General features: G+C 44.2%; 1 protein-coding gene across 6 annotated transcripts in view; it reads left to right on the plus strand.

Moving 5' to 3' along the window:
- The window catches only part of dip2ba (disco-interacting protein 2 homolog Ba), a 103,159-nt gene that overhangs the window by 27,675 nt on the left and 63,036 nt on the right, over positions 1–12,448 (plus strand). For 5 of the 6 annotated variants that reach the window (XR_005097298.1, XM_037245896.1, XM_037245897.1 and 2 more), the window contains exons 2-4: positions 1,701–1,763; positions 10,705–10,860; positions 10,948–11,073. Coding sequence is in view for 5 of the 6 variants with exons in the window: in XM_037245896.1 (XP_037101791.1) it covers positions 1,701–1,763; positions 10,705–10,860; positions 10,948–11,073 (345 nt within the window). In the remaining variant the exon portion in view is untranslated. The remainder of the gene's footprint in view (positions 1–1,700; positions 1,764–10,704; positions 10,861–10,947; positions 11,074–12,448) is intronic. The other variant, XM_037245900.1, reaches the window with a different exon arrangement.

Consider the following 12,448-nt stretch of genomic DNA (forward strand, 5'->3'; position numbering starts at 1 on the left):
ATGTGATGGTGCATTTAAACAGATCAGGGCTGGAGTAAATACATTTTTGGTGCTGGTTTTTTTTTGGGAGCCAACCCCACATTCAAGCCACCGGTGTGACAATGAAGTCCTCAGTAAGCGTTTGTTAGCGTGCATCAACTGACACCCCTACTAAACATGTACCACCTGGGCAGCACGCACACACAGGGTGGAGTAACGCTCATATCCTGACCTAAGATTACAGGCACACACACGATCGCAGTACTGTTATGCACACACCACATTCTTGCACTCCAGCTTTCCCTCTCTATTGGAAGAAGCTGTCAACATCACAGAGTCAGTGTGGTCATGCCAGTCTGGCCCTGTTGTTTTGCCCCACAACCCCGACAGGCCCTCCTCTGTTTGCTAATGACTGTCAACCCTCCACTCTCCTGGCACTCACTGGAAGAACATGAAGACTCCAACAATAATGACGCCCCAGTCTGTTACAATCCTTGTGCACATCACTGTGCTTGCATGGGTGTTTCTGCATCAGTATGCAGCTTAGCATAAACAATTGCATGCGGCACATCCACAAGGCTCAATTACATTTACCAAACATCCGACAAGTACATACAGTTTTTGTAAGACTGGTGTCATATACGAATATTTTCCAAATTTTCCAAACAAACTACAAACGAAAAGTTTTACCTTGAGCTACAAGAGGCCTGAAATGTGATTTTGTTTTTAGAGTCATCATTCAGGTGATTTTCTTTTTTTTTTTTTGCCTTAACTTATAAGCAGAAATATGACAGGACTGCTGCAAGATGGAAGGAAAGAAAGGCCGAACGGTTTAACGTTTTCTGATTGAAATGGCGATAAAATGTTTTTGGAGTGCTCCTGACTGACCCAAGGTCTGTTTATGTATCCTATTTAAGATCACTATCATTTGTCATGGTTCATCAGATTTGTTCACAAATGGGTCGTTTTCAGTTATTTCTCATGGGATAAATTGCTTTGAAACTCAACGGTTTCCCTTCTCAACACCCCTTTTGGTACAAATTACCGTTAAGATCTCAGGTTCTACTGTGTATAAAATTGCAAAATATACTGTGGTAATTATTCCTGACAAAAGGTTAAAAATATGCATATTTAGACAAATTGTTCTGGAAGTGAATTTCAACAGGTTGGCAGCTCTGTATTTCTGTAGCAGTGTTATGTTCCTTGTCTGACTGACACTATCTCTTTGTGGATTAAAATAATGCAGCATATTTAATAGGCAGCCTGGCTGGCTCTGTTCACACATTAAATTGCCTACTGTGGAGGGAAGAGTGGCCAAGTTTTATTTTTTGCAATATTCCGGTCTAAATCGGCGGGTTCAAAATACTGTGCCCAGTGCGGCGGAGTTTAGCACTAAACCTACGCAATGTGTCAATCCGCAAATACATGGGCAAATGTGTCAAAAACATACACAATGATGCAGTTAAGACGCACACTCAAGTACGCAAATAAATACGTGTTGTAGCAATAGAAAATATATATCAGTGGCAGATATGTAATTTTGCGCATATCGCTTAACCTTTAAACTAAGGAAACTCCAGGAGTGTGTTGAGATCAAATGAGTGCTCTTGATTTTGCTTTATAGGTGTGGGTGTGCACACGAGTGTGTGCTTCTACATTGAATTTTGTGCAGCAATGGAGAAACAGATTTAACTATTTGGTGTATCTGTTTTCTCTCCTAGGTGACATCACACAGAAAGGTTTTGAGAAGAAGAGAGCCAAGCTGCTGGCTTCCTATTTGCCAAGTAAGACCCATCAACTCTTAGGCCAACATCGTTTTCGTTTTCGTCAGTATCCAGTGTGACTTTTGACCTAGTTTGCCACCATCATCTGTAATACTCGAATAATACTAGAATACTGTAATACTGTAATACTAGAATTAGAATTGCAATGGGTTTATGTTAATCTGCCAGACTTGGGCTCTTAAAATAATTTTATTTCTTGGGCCACGTCACTCCACTTTGATCTCAAATGGGCTATTTTTGACAACCTCAACTGACTCAGTTCACCATACAAATTAAAGTTGGAGGTTCAAGGAACTATTTACAAAAGAAGATCCTGTTTACCCCTTCCTGAGTAAAGGTCATATCCCCGAGGAATCTTGCATTCCCCAGAGAACCAACCTACTTTCAAGTTATCGAAAAACACAACATTTTATGTTCAGAGGTTTTATTGGTAGGGAAAGTGTTTAAGGGTGCTCTTGGTATCCTGTGGCATTTTTTTGTATTTATTAGGGGTGTAGCGGTTCACCATACTCACGGTTCCATTCAAGTTCCGGTTTTTAAGTGACTGCTCCATTCAAACTTCAGTTCAGCTTAAAAAAAGTTAAAAAACACTTATATTTTTAGTTGTTGAAAACCTCCAGGCAAAATGTATTGATTTTATTGCAATATTAAGAACACGTACATGACTCAATTATATATGTTATAATAACATCTCTTTAGACCAGTCCTCAATAATAAGGTACCGTATTATTCGGACTAAAAGTCGCTCCGGAGTATAAGTCGCATTAGCCACAAAATGTACAATAAAGGGGAAAAAAACATATTTAAGTCGCACCGGAGTATAAGTCGCATTTTAGGGGAAATTCATTTGACAAAATTCAACACCAAGAACAGACGAACCAGCAACAACAGGCTAAACGATACGGTATGCTAACGTGACATAAACACCAACGAGGAGCTGAGAACGGGCCTGACGTAATATTAACAGTTATCCAAATAATGATAACATAAATAACTCCTTTAGCAAACCATCTGTCACTCCAAATCATTAAATCCATCGATCGAATTCTTCGTCCTTTATGTAAACAACGCCGCGTGTGCGCCGCTGACGTCGGACTCGTCGTCAGTTGCAGTTCAAATTATTCCACAGGCCCAAATAACGATATATAAACTATATATCAAATAACTATTATATAAACAACATTATTATCAAACCATCTGTGTCACTCCAAATCATTAAATCCATCGATCGAACTCTTCGTCCTTGATGTAAACAACGGCGCGTGTGCGCCGCGCCGCTGATGTCGTCAGTTGCAGTTCAAATTACAGTAATCCCTCGCTACATCGCGGTTCGTTTATCGCGGTTTCACTACATCGCGGATTTTTTTTCCCAAATTTAAAAAAAATAAAATTCTAAATAAAACTTTTAAATTGAGGAATTATGGCACAAAAGTTGCCCACACGTCAGCAGAAGACAGGGAGTGCCCACACAATTGCAGTGCGTACACTTGTACCTTTTTAAAAAAAAAAATTGTTATAATAAGAGTTCTAAAAACACAATTGAGAGTGTTATACCTTATTATGGAAAAATTGTTATAATATAAAACAGTTCTAAAAACATATTTACAGTATGTACATTTGTACCTTGTTATTAAAATTGTTATAATAATAAAAGCTGTTCTAAAAACATATTTACAGTATTGTTAAGAATTCTTAAGTTAGAGTTATATAGGAGTTATTTATGTTATTCAGCCGTGCTTTGATTTGCGGTAGGGTGCTTTATTTTGAAGGCCGTTTTCAACCGATACCATTTCAAATCATTAAATCTCCTGACTCCGGAAGTCAGTGAATGGAACTCATTGTCAGTGATGCTACAATTATTCCATAGCCATAGTGCGCCCTCATGCGGTTTAAAGTGAAAATAACATGTGAAGTGATCAACTATACTAGTAAGTAAGTAATGTGTTAATGATCAAGTAATAATTTGTGAATAATTTCACATATAAGTCGCTCCTGAGTATAAGTCGCCCCCCCACCCAAACTATGAAAAAAAACGCGACTTATACTCCGAAAAATGCGGTACTTCTAATTAACTGAACCAAGAATAATAAAATAAACATTTGTTCAATGATCAGTTTACTTTGTCATAATAAAATCTGTGAAACTGTTCTTGAACCAGTCTGAGGTATAATAAAAAGAAAAAAAACACTTATCTTAGGAGCAGCCAACATCGTTTAAATAAATCAAATATAAATGGAAAAACCTCTATATTGTCTAAAGTAAAATAAAAATCTGATACTGGTCTGAGGTAGAATTAGGATGGATAAATATCAAGTCTTTAAAGACCAGTCTTTATTCTCAGGTGAGAGGCTGGATCTCTGTGCTGTCATTACATTGTCAAGTGCTGAATAGAAAACCGTCTCACGAGCAACAATTGTTGCTGGGACGCCAAGATAGCGTTTAGCCAATTTAGCCAATTGGAAATTGGCTGGCATTAGTTATTGCTTTTGCCCACTGTGATTTTGGATCAAGTTTCACTTTGAAGGGTTCGTGGATATTTGGCCTCATGAATATTTTGCTGCTGTTGTGGTTTCACTGCTCCGCCTGAGTGAGCTCGGTGGCTACGTGATACCTCCTCATATGGGCTAGCATGTTTGACACGTTACCGTTCTCTCCCACAGACAGTTTTATGTAACACAAATGACAAATAACTACCGTAAATTCCGGACTATAAGCCGCGACTTTTTTCCAAAATTTTGAACCCTGCGGCTTATAGTCAGGTGCGGCTTATATAAGGATTTTTTTCGTGATTTTTGTGATGACTTGATCACTTTTATACACTGCGGTATCTTGAAGAAAAAAACAACAACAAAAATACTATTTTGAAACACTACTATGGCTGCTGCTTATTCTGGCTGTGTTGCTTGTGACTATTATGAGCTTTAGTAGGAATGCACGCTAGGTGACCTGCGTCAAAGGGCTCTAAACCCTTTCTCTTACTCTGCCATGTGACTCAGAGATTACACAAAGCAGTGGCGCTGTTTGGACCATCTGCATTGTATTAAAACCCAATCAATCAGCATTTAAATTCAATTCTTCTGACATTTTGCTCACCAAAAACAAGTTGTAATGAACGTGAACTTTTAATGCATTTTATTCAGAAGGTTACTTTGAACCCCGAGGCTTAAATGGCGGCGCGGCGTATTTATGGATTTTTACGGCCTCCAGGGGGCGCTCTAGCAGGAAGCAAGAGCGAGACAGACGAAGAAGAGATAATGCGCCGAAGAAGACGTGCTAGTTTGTGTTTTGAACATTTCGCGGATCACGCACACACCCTCATCATGGAAAACACACGAAGAAATGCATTTGATGCAGCTTTTAAGTTAAAAGCAATCGATTTGGCTGTCAAAGAGGGAAATAGAGCTTAAATGGCGGCGCGGCGCGTCGTATTTATGGATTTGTACGGCCTCCAGGGGGCGCTCTAGAAGGAAGCAAGAGCGAGACAGACGAAGAAGAGATAATGCGCCGAAGAAGACGTGCTAGTTTGTGTTTTGATAGGCGAATAGTGGCGTATAATTCACACAAAGAAGAGACAGAACGAGATCAAGACGGACATTACTGAAAGGAAGCTTTTATACACAAACCGTCATTATGGGGGACAAAAGAAATGCATATGAAGCCGCTTTTAAGCTAAAGGCAGTCGATGTTGATGACATTGTGTTGCGTCACCCTTTTCTTTATTTCGTGGTCCCGTCTACTCTGAAGCTATACGTGTCGCTCGCTAGTTTAATGTAATTTAGCGCTTCGTGCATGAATAAAATTAGCATGAACAGACCCTCATCACACTCGAAGAAATGCATAAAAGCGACGACGAAAGAGAGACTGAGAAAGTGTGAGGCGAAGGATATCTAACGCTATTCCAATCGGACGCTGAGGAGGAAGACTTCGATGGTTTCAGTGCACAGGAGGAAGATGAAGACGATGAAGCTCTTTTTTTTTTTACTTTTACTGGTATGTTTTTTAATGAGCCCTGTTGGTGCTGTACTACCGTGTTGCTGCTGTGTTACCACCGCGTCTCAGTGACTTTTACCGGGTATGTTTTTTTTAATCCAGCCCTATTAGTCTTGTGTTACTTCCGTGTTGCTGCGGTATTACTGCCGCGTCACGGGCAGTGTTTGGAAAGAAATGTTAAGGTATGTTATTAAAACTTTAAAAAAGCTTTCTGTGTCCAGTCTTTCTTTGTTAATAACTCGCGTGCACACTTCCGTGTTGCTGCGGTACTACTGCTGCGTCACAGGCAATGTTTAGAAAGACATGTTAAAGTATGTTATTAAAACTTTAAAAAGGCTTTCTGTGAACGGTCTTTATTTGTAAAAAAACGCGTGTGCACGTGCGGCTTATAGTCCGGTGCGGCTTATATAAGAAAAAAACTAAAATATCCCCCAATTTTAGCTGGTGCGGTTTATAGTCCGGTGCGGCTTATAGTCTGGAATTTACGGTAAGTAGAAGGCAAGACCACCATCCTCTGTCGTCTCAATTAGAAATCCAAAATGTCTCCACACGGCCGACTCAAATATGGCTAGGGGTGCTGCTCGTTCGTGTTTGGCCGTCATTTCCGTCATTTCTGTCGGCTGCCTCCGGAGTCCCACAGGCCAAAACGGCCCGATAGGACTGCTTCTTCAGCTTGACGGCATCCTTTACCGCCGGTGTCCACCAGACAGGCACCGACCTCCTTATGTCCACAGCTCCGGTCGACCGCCTCAACAATGGAGGCACGGAACATGGTCCACTCAGACTCAATGTTCCCCGCCTCCCCTGGAATGTGGGAAAAGCTCTGCTGGAGGTGGAAGTTGAAACTCTTTCTGAAAGGGGATTCTGCCAGACGTTCCCAGCAGACCCTCACAGTACGTTTGGGTCTGCCATGTTGGACCGACATCTTCCCCCACCATCGGATCCGACCCACCACCAGGTGGTGATCAGTTGACAGCTCCGCCCCTCTCTCCATCCGGGTGTCCAAAACATGCAGCTGCAAATCCGATGACACGACTACAAAGTCGATCATCGAACTGCGCCCTAGGGTGTCCTGGTGCCAAGTGCACACATGGACACCCTTATGTTTTAACATGGTGTTCATTATGGACAATCCATGTTGAGCACAGAAGTGCAATAATAGAACACCGCTTGGGTTCTGATCGGGGGTGCAGTTCCTCATAATCACGCCCTTCCAGGTCTCACTGTCATTGCCCACGTGAGCATTGAAGTCACCCAGTAGAACGATGGAATCCCCAGAAGCAGCGCTCTCCAGCACTTCCTCCAAGAACTCCAGAAAGGGTGGGTACTCTGAGCTGCGGTTTGGTGCATAGACACAAACGACAGTCAGGACCTGTCACCCCACCCGAAGGCGGAGGAACCCTACCCTTTTGTTCACCGGGGTGAACCCCAATGTGCAGGTGCCAAGGCGGGGGGCAATAAGTATGCCCACACAACTCCAGAGTGGAAGAGAGTCCAGCCCCTCTCAAGAGGACTTACCAGAAACCAAAACTGTGTGCCGAAGCAAGTCCGACTATGTCAAGTGGGAACTTTTCTGCCTCGCACACCAGCTCGGGCTCCTTTCCTGCCAGAGAGGTGACATTCCATGTCCCCAGAGCCAGCTTCTGTAGCCGGGGATCGGACCGCCAAGGTCCTCGCCTTTGGCCGCCGCCCAGATCACTTTGCACCTGACCCCTTTGGCCCCTCCTACAGGTGGTGAGCCCATGGGAAGGGGGACCCACATTGTCTTTTCGGGCTGTACCTGGCTGGACCCCATGGGTGAAGGCCCGGCCACCAGACGCTCGCCTTTGAGCATGTTAACTTTCCAACACGTGGTGACAGCTTCCTGGACCTGGTCTACTCTACACATAAAGGAGCTTTCAAAGCCGCCCCCCTCCACCATCTTGGACTTTCTGACCATATCACTGTTATGCTTTTGCCCGCATACAGACAAATGGTGAAAGCATCCAGGCCGGTTCGCAAGCGGGTAAGAGTGTGGCCTGAGGGTGCCTCTGATGCGCTTCGAGACTGCTTTGGCACTACTGACTGAGAAATGTTTAAGCAGGCGGCCACTTGCAACAATCGGACGGACATAGAGGAGTATACTGACTCTGTTTCCTCTTACATCACGAAGTGCATTGATGATGTGACCCACACAAAATTCATCATCACTCGGGCTAACTGGAAGCCATGGCTGACGGGGGCTGTCCTCAGGCTGCTGAGGGCCAGGGACAAAGCCTTCAGAGCGGGGGATGAGGCTGGCTTGAGAACAGCGAGGGCCGACCTGTCCCGGGGCATCAAGGAAGCGAAAAGGGCATTCTCTTGCAAGATTACCGCCCACTTCAAGGACAGCAGGGATGCACGGAGCCTATGGCAGGGCATTCAGACCATCACGGACTACAAGCCCGCGCCGCAGAGCTGTGAGGGCGACATCCGTCTGCTCAACGATCTGAACCGCTTCTTTGCTCGCTTCGACGCTCAGAACAGCACTTGCCCGCTGAAGACCCCTCCCCCTCCACACAAGCAGCCCCTGTGCCTCTCTGTCGATAGCGTGAGGTGGGCGCTTGCCGCTATCAACACCCGTAAGGCGGCGGGCCCTGACAACATCCCGGGTCGAGCGCTGAAGGACTGCGCTGGGGAGCTGATGGGTGTCTTCACGGACATCTTTCACATTTCCCTGCAGCAGGCCATCGTCCCTTTGTGTTTCAAGGCTGCCACCATCGTACCTGTGCCGAAGAAACCTGCTCCGTCCTGCTTCAATGACTACCGCCCCGTGGCACTGACGCCCATCATCATGAAGTGCTTTGAGCGGCTTGTCATGGAGCACATCAGATCCATTCTCCCCCCCACCATAGACCCCTTCCAGTTTGCGTACCGAGTCAAACGGTCCTCTGACGATGCAATCTGCTCTGCCCTCCACTCAGCCCTCACCCACCTGGAGAGAAGGGACTCGTATGTGAAATTGCTGTTTGTGGACTTCAGTTCTGCATTCAACACCATTGTGCCACAACAACTCATCCGCAAACTCGACAAGCTGGGCCTCAGTACCTACCTCTGCAACTGGCTACTAGACTTCCTCTGTCAGAGGCCTCAGGTGGTACGTGTCGGCGACAAAATCTCCGCCAGCATCACGCTGAGCACGGGGACCCCCCAAGGCTGCGTGCTCAGTCCGCTGCTCTTCACCCTGCTGACGCATGACTGCACTGCAACTTACGGTAGCAACCATGTGCTAAAATATGCCGACGACACGACTCTGGTGGGTCTCATCACTGGGGGCGACGAGACTCAGTACAGGTCGGAGGTCGACCTTCTGGCCACGTGGTGCAGGGACAACAACCTCCTGCTGAACGTCAACAAGACCAAGGAGATTGTTGTTGACTTCCGGAAGGGTCACACCCAACACCTGCCACTGACCATCTACGGTGCTGTGGTGGAGAGAGTGAGCAGCACCAGATTCCTGGGGGTGCACATCAGTGAGGACCTCTCCTGGTCCACCAACACCGCATCACTGGCGAAGAAAGCTCAGCGCCGCCTGTACTTCCTGCGGAAACTCAGGCGAGCAAGTGCTCCTCCGGCCGTCATGACTACATTCTACCGTGGCACCATTGAGAGCGTCCTCTCCAGTTGTATCGCTGTTTGGGGTGGGAGCTGCACTGAATACAACATGAAGACCCTGCAGCGCATAGTGAACACGGCTGGTAAGATTATTGGTGCTTCACTCCCCTCCCTGAAGGACATTTACACCTCCCATCTCACCCGCAAGGCGACCACGATTGTGAGTGATGTGAGTCACCCCGCTCACTCTTTGTTTGATCTTCTGCCCTCTGGGAAGAGGTACAGGAGCCTGCGCTCCCGCGCCACCAAACTCACCAACAGCGTCATACTCCAGGCTGTTAGGATCCTGAACTCTCTCCCCCCCTTCTGCGTAGCGTCCTGTACTTTTGCGCTATATTCTGACTGTCTGCTGTATGCACACTTGCTCCATTTTTGCTCCTCTTATTTATTGTGTTATTTGTTTATTTATTATTTATTCATCACTCTTATTTATTCATTGTTTGTGCCTTCTTGTTTTTATTTTTTGTGTTGTTTACTTGTATGTATATTGTGTACTATGTCTTGTCACTGTGGGATAGTGGGAACGTAATTTCGATCTCTTTGTGTGTCTTGGCATGTGAAGAAATTGACAATAAACCAGACTTTGACTTTGACTTTTGACTTTGACAAAGGGGGGCCCCGAGTCCGGACAAGGGAAGACGAAGTCCATTTTTGTTTATCATCATATGGGGTTAATGAGCCGTGCTTTGTCTGGCCTCTCACCTAGGACCCTTTTGCCATGGGTAACCCTGTCAGGGGCATAAAGCTCCAGACAACTTGGCTCCTAGGATCATTAGGACACGCAAACCCCTCCACCACGATAAAGTGATGACTCATGGAGGTTATTTTTTAGACAATTCTGTTTATTTAGATTATTTCTTAGAGCATGTTCGCTCATTATTTTCAGTTTTTACTTTTCTGAAAATGCATCATTCTTGTTGTTTTTCTTAGTTTTAGCATTAGTTTTAGCTTTTTTCCTAAATTTAGAGTAGCTGAGTGCAAGATTAAAAAAAATGCTTACCAAGTATTGTGTAACAAAGCAAACTACAATTCTGAAACGACCTGTTGGCTATTCGTTTTTACGTCCAGACATACAGCAATACCAAAATAAAAACATTTAAAATGAACCTCAAAAGCACACATATGGTATAAATGCACAAAGACAAAAACATTTTTTTTTACCCTCAGTAATTGTAGTTATAGTTAATTTATAGTTAGTATAGTTCTTTTTTCAGAAGCACATTTGTTTTTCTTTCTTTTTTTTAAATTTAATTGAGGACATTTTTCCCTCTTTTAGTTATTTCATTAAATTATGTTTACTGTAATATTCTTGCTCTAGATGCGGATGTGACTCTGCCAGATGTGCAGCTTTCTGGGGGCCACAGTGGTGAGCCCACGACTAGTCCTGAGGCCTCGGGCCCCTCCACATCTTCAGCCTCCAAACACCATCGTACACACCGAAGTGGAGGGGCCAGAGATGAACGGTATAGATCAGGTACTAACAAATCACAAAGCTTTTGAAATGTAATATTTGTTACATTTTGCTTACTGCTGTTCTCATTTTCTATATTAATTTGTTTAGACATTCACACAGAAGCTGTGCAGGCAGCACTAGCCAAACACAAAGAGGAGAAGATGGCCCTACCCATGCCAACCAAGCGACGCTCAGCTTTGGTCCAGTCTCCTGGTGATGCTTGCACACCTCCAGGTACAAATAATTGCCAATAACGTTTTTGCTTTAATATGCTTCAGCAGAAGTACCTTCAAGTGGCCCACATTCTGAACTTTCAGATTATTATCAGCCAACATCATATTAATCCGCTGCCGGAGGGCAGAGCAGGCATCTCTCACAACCTGCAGCTTTCTATTTATCTGTGTGAAAGGCTCATCCTCTTCCTCGCACCATTACAGTGGTACCTCTACTTACGCCTATACTGATTATACTTCGCAATATTTTTTTTATATCTATTTAGGAACCAATTTTCAACCTTCCGAACCGACGGTGCAAAAGACAAGTAGTGTAGTTGAGTACCGTGTTTTTCCATGCATAATGCGCAAAAGTTAACTAATTTATTGTCCTAAAATCTGGGGTGTGCATTATGCATGGGTACAACAATTTTTGAAGAAAATCTCCCTCGAAATAAAACTTGAAATCACACCTTTCTTCTTGTTTGTTGTCAATCGCGCATCGCATTCAGCCAAACTGCCCAACACACTTAGTCAGTAAAATTCATAATTGACGACACGTCGTTTGATGCGATGGTGCAATCCTTGATGGTGTGTTATTGTCAAATATTGTTTGTTTTTTAATCTCCATCGCAAACCGGATATCATACGGAGGCCGCCATTACAGATGCGCAGAACGGATGCGCAAGACACGTCAGCTATATAAAGAACGAGAGTTCAGTTCTCTACCTAAATGCGTATTACAGGTAATATTTTATTTCACAACACTTTGCCTTGTTCCTTTCTTCTCTGCTGTTCACTTCAAACACGCTCCATACGAACACAATGCTCTCGTATCAGATGCTTGCTCGATCACCTGCTCGTTTGCTGTCACAATGTACCCTACACAAATCCGAAACATTTCTTCGCTATCGAGTTTGCTACCGCATGCGCAGTGATACTGACTGGCAGAATAACATCCGGTTGTTCCCAAAGATGATCTTTTTTCTGAAATAATTTTACGTTTACGGACTTAAGTAAGAGTCAAAATTTGGGTGCGTATTATACATGGGTACAGGCTTTTTTCCAGCATCGACATGCCATTTTTAGGGTGCGTATTATGCACGGGGGTGCATTATGCATGGAAAAACACGGTATGTCTCCTCAGACCATGAAACTCGAACTCATAAAGGTGTTGTGCCAAAGTAGGTACCCCTGTGAAAATCGGTATCCCGTGCTGCAGGAACGCGCACGCATTGAATGAAAGCTAGTACCAGCTGGTTTTCAATAAAAACATGAAGAACACCCTTTTGTGTTTGTCATTTTCCATCTTTAGAAGCTTGGTTCCTTTTCTTTTCTTTTATTGTTTTAAATTCTCACTTGCGTTCTGCACGAGTTGCGTTTAATGACCACTCACA

This window comes from Syngnathus acus, chromosome 2 (genome assembly GCF_901709675.1).
Source record: "Syngnathus acus chromosome 2, fSynAcu1.2, whole genome shotgun sequence".
Classification (NCBI taxonomy): Eukaryota; Metazoa; Chordata; class Actinopteri; order Syngnathiformes; family Syngnathidae; genus Syngnathus; species Syngnathus acus.